At 51.9% G+C, this 16,442-nt stretch overlaps 1 protein-coding gene across 16 annotated transcripts in view; it reads right to left on the bottom strand.

Moving 5' to 3' along the window:
• The window catches only part of BCL2L11 (BCL2 like 11), a 39,612-nt gene that overhangs the window by 10,623 nt on the left and 12,547 nt on the right, over positions 1 to 16,442 (bottom strand). For 10 of the 16 annotated variants that reach the window (XR_012496465.2, XR_012496463.2, XR_012496462.2 and 7 more), the window contains one exon: positions 3,659 to 3,768. The exons of 3 other annotated variants lie outside the window; for them this stretch is intronic. Coding sequence is in view for 9 of the 13 variants with exons in the window: in XM_019717576.3 (XP_019573135.2) it covers positions 3,659 to 3,768 (110 nt within the window). In the remaining 4 variants the exon portion in view is untranslated. 3 more of the 16 variants (XR_012496464.2, XM_088795948.1, XM_074332500.2) reach the window with 3 other exon arrangements.

The following is a 16,442-nucleotide window of genomic DNA, read 5'->3' as shown; positions in this document are numbered from 1 at the left end:
CAGGTATGCTTAGGGATAGGCTGCAAATGCAGGGACAGCTGGCCCGGGCCCAGCGGGGACAACCTGAGCATCAAAGTAGGTACGAGTGATGCAGAATAACCCACGACTTAAGCTGATGAATGAAACCCACACTGGGGACAGAGGAAAGCTCGGCTCCTTCCCACCCCACAGCCCCCGTCACCAACGGCAAGGTGTCGATTGACCCAAGGATACCACCTTCAACCAGAGTCCCAGCAATGGGCCACACCGACACCTGCGCATGCTGACGAGATGCACTGAGGAGAACATGGTGTCACACTGTTGGGACAATCGGTAACCTGTGACTAAGGTACAGATTACACAACACAACTGTGCCAGTGTTTGTTTCTGACTCTGAGGTTCAGGCTTGGGCTACAACAGTGCTCTCGTCCTCAGGAGACACGCGCGGCGTGTGTCAGAGTAAAGGAGTGTCACTGGCACGCCTGTAGTTCATTCCCAAATCATTCAGAAAAGAACGTGCACACATGTGTAAAGAGGGAAAGCTGGAGCAAATGCGGCGGAATGGTGCCAGTGGGAGTGGCAGTGGCAGGTACAAGAGGGGTCTCCGTACCTTTCTCACAACTTCTGTGTAAGCCTGAAATTATTTCCAAAGCAGAAAGTTATAAAAACACCCTCAACGTGGAGTGATGAGGCTACTGTCAGATGGGGGTCATTCCACCCTGACGGGTTGTCTGGGGCAGTTACAGCGAGTCAGGGGAAGGGGACATGCCGTGAGCTCAGGCTCACCTGGGCCTCCTGCCCTGCGTCCAGGATCCAGAGTCCAGCCCCGTCTCGTATGCTGCCCCATGACAACTACACGACAACTTCCTCTACTGCCCGAACTGGAAAAAACGGGAGTATATCTGGTCGGGCTGCATCAGGCTCATGGCAATCAAAGACCAGCACTTCAGAAAGGGTACTTTCTGGCATCACACTAAATATTTACAGCGCTAAAACCCGTCATAAAGCAGTGCAGGTGGCAAGGCACACACTCACCGAGGTGACAGCTCCTGTGTGGGGCCAGCGCGTCACTGAAGGGAGGCATGACTTCCTGGTTTCCTGCCAGATGTCCACCCCAGCAGTCAGCTATGGACCGTCAGTCTGACTGCAGACAAGGGACTGTCTAACCTAACAACTGGCAATGCCTGTGACTTCGGGTCATTGTGTCACTACCCTGAGTCTCAGTCTGATGTTTTGAATTGGCTACTTATAAAATCTGGAGAACATATTTAGCTCCATTTTAGAACAATCAGTTTATAACCTGGAATCTGTCCCTACGTCCCTCCTGCCCCACAATATTCCAGTGACTTAGAACATGAGTCCCTTAAATTATTAGCAGTTGCATTTTCACACGGGTTCATTTTTTAAAGAGATGCAAAGTAAGGTTTACAATTAGAAAATATAGCAAAATACTGCAATGAGACTTACAGTTCCTCTACCGAGAACAAACAGATTACATTTCCTCTGAAAAGGCAGAGCTGACTGACAGTGGTTACCCCAGATCAGCACTGGGAGGAAGGCGGACGCTGTCACGTCCCCTTCAGTGGAGAGGCGAGTGAGGCAGACAACCCAATGGCCCAAGTCTCATCTGCACGTGACAACTGCTTGCCACCTCGACAGCCTAAATGAGAGGATGGCTGTCTGTGCTCCAACCCCCATGCCACCCCTGGCCCGTGTCCTGTCACTGACCATGTAAAGCCCCATGGAGGGGCGTCAAGCAGACCCGTGTGGGCAGGCTCAGGGGAACACCTGGGAGAGCCATTGATACTTCACGTGAGGTTAGAGAAAAACATTTACAGAATGTCCTTAAACACACCCAGCTCTGTGGGCAAAGGCTCTGATCCGTCCCTGGGAACGGAGCTGTGCAGACCTGAAGGCACCCGGGCAGTTCCACCCACGTCATATCTGACCCCGGGGCCATCGACAAAGCCCCTTGAGCCGGGGCAGGAGGCAGGCCCAGCCTGGCAGTCAGTTCATTACCTAGACTCACCCTGAGAAGCCCCCTGCCCACCAGTGACCTCTGCATGCAGGATTATGAGCACGATCCCAGGCCCAGGTCTCGGATATATTCAGCTCCCCCCTTGAACGGACGTGTGGCCCCACCTCAGCATGGGGACCGACACTACCTATCTTGGGGCCCTGTCGCTGATGAGTCCCTCCTAGTCCAACCACACACATAACACTGAAACCCCTTCAGAAAAACCAAGGCACAGGAACTGGGGGAAACGGTGACTTCAGCGGCACGTTACGAAACCATCAACCTTGCAAAACACAAGTGCCTTTCAGATCTAGGCGAGAAGGAAGTCATGTTCTGTGAACTGGTCCGTGTCAGGTGTAGGCTGCCAGGCAGTCTGCCAACTGAAGACAGTATAACAAATCCCTAAGCCCATTCAACAAACTGTCCACATAACATTTCCCATCAAATGCCCACACCCCCACCCCACTGAAGGTATAAAGAGGATCCAATGTGATTTTCTGGAAGTCCCCAACCCAATGGAGATTCTGCACTGAAGAAATGATAGACTGTGCAATGGGGAACTGCCTGTGTGTAAGAAAAGATTGGAAGGCATTGTAGATGCACAGGAAAAAAAGAACGACTGAAAGCAATTAGCCATTTCCTTAGCGACAGCACGGACACTAGTGCAGCAGGGTAGCACTATGCGGGTGTCCTAAGCACGACCTCCTTCCAGAAGCAAAAAGAGATTAAAACAGTATCTGTAAGAGCCACTTAGAGGAAACAACAGTGTGCGGAAAGAAAGGGGCCAGAAGGGAAGGGACACAATAAGAAATACTGATATGAACAGTTACTTTCTACAAAATAAGATTTAAGTGTCTTCCTTTGGATAATCAAGAGAATTGTCTTTGTACATGGTTTACTGAAAAAATGTAAACCAGCCAGAATTGCACGGTGTCACAATGGCTAGTGCGCCCCTCCCAGCAAGGCATCACACTTGCTCACGAGAGCCCCACTTATGTCCCCGAGTTCAAGCCCACACATTTTAAATGTCTTTGTGGGAAAAAAGGTGTCTGAATAGCAATATACCAACACCGGGCAAAACACACCATGTCTACAGAACAAGACATGGGGCTGAATTAAAACCATCCGTAGCACGCCCCAGTCATTCAGGTCGCAGTCCATGTGGGGTGTCAGTTTCAGGCTGTTAATAAGTGGCCTCTGGATACATTTCAATAACTGAAATGTCCCGGGGCAGCCGTGGGGCCGAGGGACAAGTCCCTGCTCGGATCCAGGAGCAGGCACATCGCCACACGCCCTCGGAGTTGGTGCCAGTGTCGCTCCCTCTGATGAGCGGAAGTTAAACATTTCTCGAACCTGGACCCAAACTGCCCAAGAGGGTGCAGACGCGCCCCACAGGGACCAAGAACCACGCTCACAGTCACGCAGGACAGCTGTGAGGCATAGCAACAGCCCGCTTTCCACACGATGGCTTACGGCTTGTGCTCACGACCCCTGGGGCCACCTCACAGTGGGTCCTGCTCACTGGCCATGACTTCCATTCAGCCATAAAGCAGATGGGAAGCGGGAAGGGAGCAGGAAAGTCACCCGGGCAGGACCCGTCACGGTCTCTATGCTCGGGAGCGGGAGGGCAGGCGGGCAGGGGTAGGTGAGAAAACCTCATACCCTCCGTGGGTAACAGGCGTTGAACTCGTCCCCGATCCGCCGAAGCTCCTGTGCGATCCAGATCTCCGGGCGCAGGTCCGCGGGGAGGGCCTGGGGCTGCCGCCGGGAGGCTGCACCAGAACAGACAGACACAGTCACCACCATTCCAGGGACTGCTTGGCCACAGGCAGCAAGCCCCCCACAAGCCCAGGCCTGCCGTCTGCACCTCGGAGGTGGTGGCAGGCTGCTGCCTCCCTTGGCCTTAAGCCGGGGGTGCGGGGTCATTTCCCTTCCCATGCTGGACACTCGGAGCCGCAGAATTCAAAGGCATCCTGGCCGAGTCATCACAGGCACACATACAAATGGTGCCCTGGCCGGTTACTCGAACACACAACGTAGAAAATGAGGTTGTCGGTGGAGTAACTGATCATATGAGGTCAAATTCCCAGGGAAATTCCAGTATCACAGAGGACCATGGGATGAAATACTCATCCCATTCAAAGCAAAACAGGCAAAAACCCTGTGAAATGAGCACGGACAACGTGAGTGACTTTGATTCTATGCAAGTGGGAGCAGTGACACAGGGTCCTCAGGAGTGCCCACAGGACCCAATTAAAGCGTGACTGCACGTGGTCTCAATAGTAATGCAGCCAACGAGGACAGGTTCAAGTCTGCACCCTGTCCAGACAAGCAAAGGCACTTTCATTAAGGTGTCTCCAATGTTCACACCCACTCAGTAGAAGCCATGAAAGCCGTGTGACAGCCAAAAATGAGGGGGAACAAAAGCGAGTTATCAAACCCCCCACCACGCATAGGAAGAGGCTGTGCACTCAGGGAGCAGCAGACACGTGCGTGGCCCAGGAAGCGCTGAGGCTCGTGGGCTGCAAAGGCCCTCACACATGACACGGCCACTCACTGTTCAGCCCGGCATGCTGAGCTCGTGACTCAGCTCGCGCCTCCCACTCTGGCCACTGCAGAGTATTTAAACACCTACCATAGTTGGGTCTCGCAACACGTGAATGTCGCTTTCTGTTTTGTATTTCTGTTGAAAGGGTTTTGGTTTTTTGTATTGTATTTATTGTTATAAATAAAAGTGATGTCAAGTCATAGCTTCTATGAAAGAACTTGAAAGGGAACTCTTGGAAGAGTTTTTATCAAAGTCTTCTCAGAACTCCTGCCCCATCTTCTCCACCCTCAGCCACCACCCAAGGGAATTCCACCATGGCCCCAGAAATACAGCACCCAGAGGGGGAGGGCAACCTGTGTGGGGTGAGCACTGGGACATGTGAACTAGGACGACACATGGACCCTTTCCAGAAGTGTCTGTACTCTGACTGAGCCAGAGGCATGGTGGACAACACAAAGGCTGGTGTGGGGATACTTTTAGGATAAGTCAGGCTTGTGACCTGAACACACATCTGACCATATAAAAATTGCTTTGACCAAACCAAAGCGATTTGTCATGCAAACATTTCTAGCATTACTCTGTAAAAGTCTATTCAATTTCCATTTTAAGTGCCTAAGCTGACAGGACAGAAAAGTGCAGGACAGCTGTGACGGCAGGTGGCAATGTGCTGCCCGGGTACTTCTGCCCAGGTCCGCAGCTCTGAGGAGCAACCTCATCAGTCACAGGCACGAGTCGCAATGTTCTTTTTACACCGTCAGCCTGAGATCAGGCGCTGTCCTGACTCCAGGAGCTTTTCAAGGGAACTCAACTCATCCCAAGGAATGGTAGCATCTTCTCTCAGAAGGCCCAGACGCACCACAGCCTGCAGACTGCGTCCCACATGGTACCTCGCAACTCTGCTGAGGACCTCGCAGGGACGCACCTGCCCCCAAGTACAGGTGACCAGGCCAGCCAGCAGATGCCCCTCGGCTGCTCAGAGCCACCCCCCACCACCTCTCCAGAGGAACTTGCTTCCAAGCTTAGACTCAAAAACAAAGAAAATGCCAGTGATCCAAAGAAAACTGGAAAATACAAAGGTGTCAGGCTGGCGGGAACCACTGCCTGGCACCTGGTGCGACATGAGTGAAGCGCCCCCGGCTGGCCCGGTGATGACAGGCACCCGTGTGCAGGCATCGCTGTGGGGGCCCGGGCACAGCCCAGGGACCACCCCTGGCCCACGGAGCTTGCATTCCTGTGAATTAAAAGCTACATTTTAACTAAATGTTGGGTTTCTCCTGGACAAGGATATTTATAAGTACAACTGACTTGTAAAGAAACGAAACTGTTCCACTGGGTCCCTTCCCCAGAGGCAGTGGAAACCTCCCGTATCTCATCAACACTCCAACATGGCCACGTGAGTCGTAGGGATTCTGGCTCACGCTGGGGCTGGCAACCAGTGTACCATCAAGGGAGCCAGTCCAGGCGGAAGTCAGCTTGTCAAGACTAGCATCCAGGGAACACGTCATCCTCGCCAAATCATGGAAGCTTGGTGGCCAGATTCAACCGATCCTCTTAGAGATAAGGGCCCAGCTGTTTTGGGGGAAGGAGGTGAAGGAGATAAAGCAGACGTGTCTTCTACAGGAAAGAAAAGTTCAGAAGACTAAATAAGCTCCATTATCATAAATAAACATACAGAAACACATCCCCGAAGTGAAGCAGGGTGACATGAAGGGGTTTCTGTGGGAGGCCCAGAGCTGCACTCGACAAGCTCCCAGGGCAGCCCAGTACAGACGGTCCCCAGACCACACCTTGCGAAATACTGAGAGGGGCAGAGGTCCTGGAGCCAGACGTGTGTCTCACAGGACGTTTAGGCCGGAGAGTCGTGGTGACCAGGGATGGCGGGTGAGACAGGCCGAGCGCGTGCTAACTGCCCAGTCCCAGGTCAGGAAGAGGCCGTCAAGTGTCCTCAGGTGACTGAAGCTGATACAGAACAGTGACATACAGTGTAAGTCAACTCTGCAAAGGGGACTGACCTGTCCGAGCTACTCTAACAGCACCCATCACCGCTTGGCTTTTTAAAGAACTGGGTTTATGTTTTGGAGAGGCAAATACTGTTGTTGTTCCTTGAATCTGTAAACCTAGAATTAACCACCAACAGTCACCCTGCAATAAAACCTAGTGAGTATGGGCCAGAAATGTGGTTATAAAATAAGAGTGTAACACAAAAATTGTTTTGAGTATTTCAAACGGCCTCCTATTCCTGTATTTTAAAAGGGTCGTCTCAATCTCAGTTAATGAATACAGGGCATTTTTCAACATAAAGTTCAAAGACTATTTAGAAAGCGACAAAAGACCTTGTGTTTTTCAGGGTGGGGGAAGGTTTTCCTTAACTTCACCACGAGTTTAATCTTAGTGACTGTCCTATTTGGCTCACATCACTTGAGAACACACCAGAACAAAAGACGGATGCTAGAGAGTAGAGTGTCAGCCCCACGGAGGTACTGGTCAGACCAGAACTGAGCTTGCTCACGTCTGTCCCACCATCAGGGACCATGATGGTATGTATTTCCGGAGGTGTGCCCAGCACCAGTGGGGTCCACCCCCACCCCCCAAATCCTATCTATAGTCCACGTGTCAAGGAGAGAACTTCTGTTTCCATTTCTAGCCTGTAGGAAAGCCAGGTATCCAATCCAGCATAATCGTTTTCCTTATTTATCTGCAAGGTGCCCGGTGATCAAAAATGCTGATCAATAAAACAGGTCTTTATTTGAAACAAAAGCTCTTATTTCTATGTAGGAAGATCAAATTTTTAACTTCTAAGGCAATTTTAGGTGGACACAAAATCTTCATCAAAGGAGAAGTTCTGATGACTGTCTTTACCCACAGAAAATGCAGTTTCTGCATTTAAGAAAGCATTTTATTCCGTAAACCTGGCACCGCTAACAAAAACAACAAAAAAAAGGTACGATGAAATATGAACCGATCTTAATGTAAAGTCACCCAGGGGCTGTCACCTGAAGTCCACACAAGGCTGGCTCCGTGGGGTGCTGTGAAAAGCTACCTAGCAGGGCATGCCACGTCACACCTGCAGCCTCGTCTGAGGAACGGGACCAGGGCACCTCTCACTGCCGATGGGCGGCAGGGTTCCTAGCACGTCCCTGCTGGCGTGTCAAGTGCGGAACCAGAAACCAAATTAAGATTCACGGAAACACCCCAGATGCTCAATAATCTACAAATGCTGGGCTAGACTCAAGATTAGATTTTAGAGGAATCAACATGGATTAAGCTGCAAATCAACACAACTCAGAACGGAGACAGGCTCTCTGTCCCCAAAGAGACATGGACTGTAGGGCTTGGAAGATTTTAAACACACAGCAGACAGAAGGCACTTGGGGCGAGGAAGTGCACTCACAGCAGGTACTGAGGGGCTGCCCACCTTCACCCCTGAGCAGAGTCGGGTTTGCCCAAAGCCGTGGAGGACTCTCTAGGGACCAGCTTTGCAGGTCCGGAAAGAAGACAGTGCTAAGCCAATCTTAAAGGAACTACTCTAAAAGCATTTGGAGGAAACGCTACCTCTGCAGTTCATGTAGAGAGGCACCAATCCTGGGGTGTCTGTTCCACCCGACAGCCTACGTACTTAGGTGACGGAAACCTTCAGAAACATCTATCTATTCAGAGCTATAGACAGCTTACAAATGACCAGCCAGCCCCTTCCATGGCCCTTGGGAAACTCTCCAAAAGGTCTGGGCCGTGTCGCCAGCCCTATCCCAGGAAGTTTTGCTGCAGAGAAGCCCCGAGCAGCCAGGTTTCAAGGACCCCGTGAGCAAGGACCCCGTTTCACACATATACTTTCCTCCCTTTGGGTCTAATTCTCACTGTGTTCTTTTATTTTTGGATAAATCCTCTATCAAGCCCACCAAGCTAATGGATGAAAACAGAAGCAACTAGAAGTGAAATAAAGCGACGGCAGTTATCACAGGTGCCCACGTTTTCCCCAGTACATGGGGTCAGGTCTAGGCAGTCCATGAGCTCAGACAGCGCGTGACAGCTGCAAGGATGGAACCGCACAACAAGGGTCTGACACAACGCCATGGTCTCTACACCTAACTCCTGTGACAGGCTCACTCATTGCCTTTATGTGGGCAGGAGTTAGACAGTGAAAACACGAGGCTCTGATCAATTTCCAGGCTGCCCACCGGGAAAATGCCAGCAAAGCCAAGCCCCAGTGTAGGACAGAAGCCTGGAACTGAGCATGTGGGTGTCCCCCTCCCACTGCCATCTGTCTCCTGCAAGAATCCAGAGGCATCACCACCAAGGTGCTCACCTGGTACTCAGTGGAAGAAGACCTAGGTATCTACTTCTCCTGCATGGCCCCCACACACGTGACGTACGTGCTAGAAGCCAGTGACGTGCCAGGAGCAAACCCAGACCCCGAGGACATACCTGGCTAAGTCCCGGTCACAGTAGGAGACCAGCATCTCACCTGCCCCCACCCGCCACCCCTGCAGGAGCCTCTGCGCCCCGACACATGGTGGCCTGGCCTAGGTGCCCACTTCCTGGGACGGGCACACTTCTTCCTGAAGCACCAAAGTCCTTGCTAAAGGGTATCAGGTACCACAGAGTTCTTCCTTGCAAGGGATGGAATCATTCCCTTCTGACCCCTGGGGCTACAAAGAAGCCTAGAATCTCTCTCAATCGTTATTCCTCTTTTCAGTCAATGAAGGGGCCACTGCAAACCTCTCCTTCCATGTGCCCTTCACGACGAGCTGTGGGAAGACCCCTCCGCATGCTGTCCCCTAGGGGAGCTCCAGAAGCGCGCTGCTCCAGACGGCGCGTCAGGGACACAGGACGCAACTCTGTTCTCGCCTTCCCCACTGACCGGTCCCACTGGGTTCCCAGGACAGCTGCCTTTCTACTCCTATAGTCTCCGATTCCTGTCACAGGCCTACAGAGGACCTGACCACTGTCCCACCTGATTTTAAAAAATAAAAATAACCGCAGTCAAATGAAGACCAACCTGAACTTGCTTTAACACATAAACCCCACCCCTTCTACTGCCAGTGCAAGTCCTATCAGAGAACTCACTCACTTCACACTCACTCCAGCAAAACTGCAAAAACGAAGGCTTTGTAGCCACCTCGTAAAGAAACATGCAGCTCCACACATTAGCTCATTTAAGTCCACTCCTTGGAAATAAAGTGTTAAAACATTGGAAGCTACTAGCTTTTGGTAACTGTACGCTGCTGACAGCCAAAAAAGCAGGTCTTAGGGAGGAAACGAGAATTTAAAACTACAAATGTCAAAATTCCTGACTACAGAACAAGTGTGGCTTCCGCTACGAAATGCAACACCGGCAGTAGGAAAACAGGTGACAAAAAGCTCTCCTAGATTCACACTAAGGTCTTCTCACACGTGAATGTACTTCGTCTCAGTGACAGTGAGGACAAAGGTATGGGGCACACACAGAACCCTCAAAAGCTATGCCACGAACAGGTTTTAAATTACGTCAACGTCTACCCAATCTATTTGTGCAGAACGTGAGGCACTCGTGTGTGAGGACATGCGTGGTCAGCACCTGTTAGTAACACACCGGCAGGATGAGACGTAGCAAAGTCTTCCCTCTTAAACACTTACAACTGGACAAACCCACTGCCTCTCTTTTTACCCCAAATTGAAGAAAAGAGAAACTTTACACCTCAATTCCAGGCAGAATCACAAAGACATAATCATCTTTCTGTTTGGACACTCAATGGTTTAAATGTTTGTCCCAAAGGCATATGTCAGGCCCATCTAGCTGTCTGGCCTGGGGCAGGGGAGTGGGAGGAACAGACGGAAGACCCGGCAGACCGCAGACCTTAGGCTCCTGCTTGCCCACAGGTGCCGGAGCCCCCACTCTTTCCGTGTGGCGGACGGGGCACCGTCACATACATGACATTTTGCGGTCTGCAGACTGGGCCTAGGATCCTCCCAGAGACCTGCCACCCCGAGCGGAGGTTAGACAGTGGCCTCGCTGTGGGCACGGGCTGCTCAGTGGTGTTAGGACCTGGGCCTCAGGCACCCTCGTGGTCGACCTTCTAGGGAACCACCCAGGTGTTGTTCTGTGGTGGCTTCCTGTTTCCCCTTTTCTTACGACTGTGTTCCCTGGGTTTCCCTTGGTCCCCACTTTCAGCATAACTATGCTCCATCAGGACGCACAAGCTTTGCAAGTATTCTAGGAGCCAGACAGCCCCACGGGGACAAGGGGCTGCTGGCCCAGCTCATACTGGGCCAAGAGGACCGAGGAGCCCACTATGCAAACAGATGAGATGGGCTGTTTCCCTACAGTGCTCTGACCACGACAGAATCAGGTCAGGACACTGGGCCCCAGCCGGGTGGAGGGACTTGCCCCCAGAGTCTAACCGGTCACTGGAAGGACCAAGAGTAGACAGGGTGACCTGCTGGAACTTTCCAAGCCCACAATCGCACCAAGGCACCAGGGGAGGGGCTGGAGAGAAGGCTGAGCCGGGCTACTGTGTGCACCAGGCTTTCCTCACAGAGAAGACCCAGCTCCATGAGCACATGCCAAAAGCCAGTGCAGGGATGGGTTGTGGGTACTCGGGCTGCCTTAGATGTCACCCCAATTCTCATTAAACTTACAAAGGTCTGTGCTCCTGCCAAGGACCAAACCAGTCTCTCAAGCTGGTGAGCTACTGTGACGAGCTTAGAAGAACAGGGGCTGAGGGCCAGTAAAACTGACATCTCCATTCAAATGCAGCCCCACGGAGCACATCTCATAGCGCAGTGTAAACCCAGAGCCGCACTTTGTGTGGAGAAACTTCTCAAGGGATGAGAAACAGACAGATAAACAAAAGAAACCTCTTGGTCTTTTCTCCAGCACTCTTCTCCCACAGACAAATAACTCAGTCAGCAAACAGGAGGTCAAGTGTGGCTCACACGAAACCCTTTCACACACACATTCGTGAGAGAAACAGGACTCCACTTAAGCAAGCTTCTTTCACAAAATCTCAAACTATTCATCCAATCTACACATTGCTTATGTTCAAGTGTTTTAGGAACTAGAATGGGCAGCATGCTCTGGTCAGAAATGTGACATATTTTCGGGGGGGGGGGGAGGTCCCAGAGTGACTCAGATCGTCCACAATGTTGTAGAATCTGTCAGTGTTAACACACACCCCCTCAGACTGAAACAGTAGATTCCATTTTTTTGTTTTTAAATTTCAGCTACCAAACCATCTTCCCTCCTGAGGAAGGGCTACAAAGCCCGAGCCAAAGCACTATGGTCTGTGCAGAGCGAACAAGGGCCCATCAAGTCCCACTGCAACACCAGCCGTAGGCCATTTGCACCAGGTTGTTTCCTCACCCCGACAGTGGCACAAAGCCCCCACTCTCAGGTTTGCAGCTACACCCTGTGCAGTCTACTGGCCTGTGCCCACAGTGACAGAAGTCGGAGGAAGGGGACACGCTGACCAGCAGCCCTCACCCTCAGCCCGGTGCTCAGGGCTGGCTCCCATCACCACCAAGCCAAGACTGCTCATGAACCACGCATGTGATCCAGGGCAGAGAGGGAAATAGAGTGAACCTGGTTTTCCCACGGGAAACAGAAGACGCCAACTCATCCTAAGCAAATACTTCAAGCCACAAAGGCCCCGCCACTTACAAACGGGGGGTTAGCTTGCCCACAGGTAATGGCATCAGTACTGACAGGGGACACCCTCCAGTCGTGTGATGAAAAGTTCCCAGGAAGGATGTGAGATCCACTCACCCAGAAGTAAAAACCATAATTTAAGTTACCGATGGCTAGAGTATAACTCCCTCAGGGAAAAGCTGTTTTTAAATTCTTGACTCTATTCAGGCAAAGACTGTTTCTAATGTAAAATTCGCAGCGACAATCTGCCTCAATTATGGAAGTAGCTGCATTTCTTTTGATGGCAGGAAAAAGCAGTTCAGCTTGTGTCTGAAGTCTCCAGACCTCTCCTTCAAATACAAGTCTTGAACTGGAGTCAAGTTTCTGCCAGGTCAAGTGGGCCGAGGTGCCCCACTGGGGCCCCACAAGGTGCCCCCCTGGAACACCCCACAAGTGCCCTGCCATGACACTCCACAGGCGCCCCAACAGGGGCTGAATGCAGACAGGCGGGTGGGGTGCAAATTTCCAGGTGCCTCCAGGGCCTGCAATTTCCCACTGGAGCCAAGGTTCTGCTCAGGGTCACTGGCAGATCAGGGGTGATTGGGACCCCCTCTCCCCACCAGCCCAGTTTCTAGAGAAGACTTTTTCCTTCGTTTTTGCTTTTTGTTTTGGGACCTGAAGGTTAGAATAATGGTAGCATTTCCAGACAAATTCCCTTCCCCACGGGCCTCCTGTACTCCTGGCACAACAGCTCCTTCCAGTGGGAAGCAGGAGAGAACAATCCATCAGTGTCACACGGCCTGACCCACTATGGCTGGGACAGGTCAAGAGCAAGGAGAGATGAGTCACTGAGCTCCTACCTGACCCTTTGCATCCATCAGCTCATGCGAAAGCTCCCCGTGCCCCTCAGAGGTGGGCACTAGTGCCCTCGCTTGGTGGAGGTGGACACGGGGGCTCAGACACTAGCATATCTACCCGGGTGGCTCGCCAGGCTGCAGGGACGGCCGGGATCCCATCCAGACCCTGCTCCGGACCAGCCACAGCCCCGGTGCTGAATCCACCTGGGACCCCTGTCGAATGGAGGGGATTCTGTAAAACGTCCACTCTGCTAAAATAAAAACAGACCCCCAAAGAGGAGATCAAGGGCCAATGTCCATCTGGAATACTGGTAATGGGCCCCAAAACTGGACCTCACCAGGGTGAAATCTCTACCGACATAAAGGCTGTGGCAGTTAATACTGAGTCACACAAATGAGACATAGGTACCATACTGACCCCACTGGGCATGTCACGAGAGAGCAATGAAAAGCAAAAATTAAATAGGCCATTTTTATTAATTTGTTCTATTATAAATGCTACTTATGACAATTTTGCAAATACAAAAAGGCACACTGAAAAAATCACCTGTAACTCGAAAGCAAAAAGATCCACTATTAACAGTGTCATATATTTTCCTTCTAATCTTTTTGTTAGGCTCATGAACTTACTGAACACCAAGTAGTTACAGACTAGATGTCTATGCCCCCACTAAACTCCTAGGATGACATGAGGAGGTGGGGCCTTTGGGGTGATCAGGTCATGAGGATGGGGCCCCCATGAGGGGTTAGCGCCGTGACAAGACGTGATTGGAGAGCTAGCCTGCTCTTTCCATCCTGAGGACACAGTGAGAAGGCGGCGGCTGTCACCAGAACCTGACATGGTGGCACTCAGACCTCAGACTCCAGCTTACAGACGTGTGGGGCAGACGCTGTCTAAGCCTCCAGTATATAGTAATTTTGTTATAGCATAAATGGACTAAGACCTAGGTCTCGACAACTTTGAAACCTTTTAAAGTAACATTATACCAAGAGCATTTCCCGGTCACTATTCTCTTTAACAGCATTAAGAAGATGGCACCAGTCTGTCAAAGCAGGAGTAGTAATTTAGAGGTTTTCCCAGACCAGGAGGGCTGTCAATAGTTGTTTGGCTGGTACAGTCCCCGCCGGGATGACACAGATGCCACCATTTTCTGCAGAAGGGCCATCAGGCCTGTGCTCTGTGCCCGCAGAGCAGGTCTGAGGGCAGTGGGGCACGATGCCTACAGCCCAGGACCCGGTATGCGAGGGACCCCCCCCCCCCCGCAGAAAAGGGATGTAAGCGCTTTGGTCACGTGCCCGAGCCCAGGTCTCACCAGGGAGGAAGCACAATGACCAGAGGACAGAAATCAGAGGAGACAAGGGCTGGACATTTTGTCACATGAAGATTATGTCAAGAAACTGAGGCTGACCGAACAAAGAATGGAGACGTCCAAGTCCTGGTGGGGGGGGGGGGCAGCGGCAGGGAGGGGGGTGGTCCACAGGGAGTCGTGGCCTGCACAGGTACCGTGACACACACCAGGGCACGAGGAGACTCTGGTCCCAGGTGATAGCGCCAATCCTGGGGCTTTAAAGGTGGGCAGGGGGCAGGGCTGCAGGGAGCAGGCAGCAGGGGGCAGGGCGGCAGGGGGCAGGGCGACAGAGGGCAGGCGGCAGGCTAGCAATCACCTCCACGTGCATGTCCTCAAGTCTAACTCCGCATGTCCCTACGCAGAAAACTACAGACCCAGGGGTGTGCAGGCCAATCACACAGAAGCACGGGACCTACTGTTCTCTTTAGTAAGATGTCCCCACACGCGGGCGCTAGCATGAGCTACCCAGACGTTTTCAGGGGCTGTTTGTGAGCAGCTCAGCGCATGGCCCAGGGGCCACACACAGGGTTACACACAGCTCACCGGGGTAGGTGCTGCCGTCAGCAGCTGTAAAGGGCGCCCAGATGATGGCTGCAGCTCTTCCCAATGTTAGGAACACATTATTCCTAACACAGAGTAAAAACAGGGTGAAAGAGGTGAGCCTAAAATTCTGGGCAGTGGACTGCAGCCAGAGCCACTGCCAGTCATAAAGGCCCCCTTATAAGAAAATGGAAATTTTTCATTGAACTCAACCCCCCCTTACTACTAAAGCCCCCCCTTACTACTAAAACCCTGGCCCGAACACAAGAAACAAGAAACAATGACAGGGCAATGAGGACAGCGGGCTGCTGGGGACCCAGGGCTGGGCCCCTGGTGTCCTTATCACCAGCCACATGGCCGGGATAGGGCTGTGGAGGCCTCGACTGAGAGCCCCAACGGGCGGCCGAGGGGTAGCCTGCTCTTCCAGCAGAAGGACCAGGGGAAGGTGTCCATTCTGGGCAGACACTCCTGACTCCAGAATCCTACACCTGTGGCTCCTGCGTGGTGAGTGGGCGGCTGACCTTCCAGCGGCCCCCAGCCCAGGGCCCAGGACTCTGACCCCACGGCCAGGTCGTCAGCAGGCTAAGCAGGATGCGGGTTTCCCAGCCCTGCCAGAGAAGTGCTGGGGGTTGCTGCTCTCCATCCCCAGCCAGGGGCGCAATGATGCCCCAATTCCCCCTCCAGGGTTGCAGGAGTGGGCCCCCCCCGACCCCAGCACCACCCTAAGCCTATACCCCGACCGGCATTAAGGAGACTGGAGAAGCCCCACCCAGCATCAGTGAAGGGAATAGGGTGCTGGGAGGGGGGCCGACTGCTGTAAACAGGGAGCAGAGGGGAGTCAAGTGTGCACCCCAGTTGGACGATGAAGCCACGTGTGTCGGTGCCTGCCTTTTGCTGGGAAGGACCAGCAAAGCCTGGGGCCATGGGGTGGGGGGGTCTGAACCTCTACCTCACCTGGCAGAAGCAGGCACAAGTTTTAGAATTGAAAAGTACAATTAAAAGAAGGAAACCTCACTGGATGTGCTAAGAGTGGGCGTGTCCTGAAGGCAGACTGATGGGATTTACTCCGTCGGAAGAGACTGAAAATACAATGAAAATGAGCAGAATCCTGGGGCCTGCAAGATTTTTAAAAAGTCTCCAAAGAGAAAGGAAGGGACCGAAAAGTGTTCAAAGACACAAAGGCTGAAAACTTCCCAAATTCAGCACAAAACATAAAACTACAGATTCAAGAAGCTGAGTGAACCTCGAAAAGGATAAGCCCAAAAGAAATCCAACACAAGACATGCATCATAATTACACTTCTGGAAACTAAAAGACAAAGAAAATAATTTGAAAGCAGCTGGAAAGAAATGACATTATTATAGGGGAGCAACTGGAAAAACAGCAGATTCTTATCTGAAACCCTGAAGGTTAGACGAAGTGACATGTTTCTCCAGCACTGCAAAAACAAACAAACAAACAGCCAATGATGAATTCTATATCCAGTGAAAATATCCTCTGGAACAAAGGAGAAATGAAGACATTCTCACAAACGAGAACTAAGAGGGTT

The sequence above is a fragment of the Rhinolophus sinicus genome, chromosome 2, assembly GCF_057876585.1.
Source record: "Rhinolophus sinicus isolate RSI-liver-muscle chromosome 2, RSI-T2T, whole genome shotgun sequence".
In the NCBI taxonomy this organism is placed as follows: domain Eukaryota; kingdom Metazoa; phylum Chordata; class Mammalia; order Chiroptera; family Rhinolophidae; genus Rhinolophus; species Rhinolophus sinicus.
Note: the sequence above shows the minus strand (reverse complement) of the source record. Positions and strands in the feature narration are given on the sequence as shown.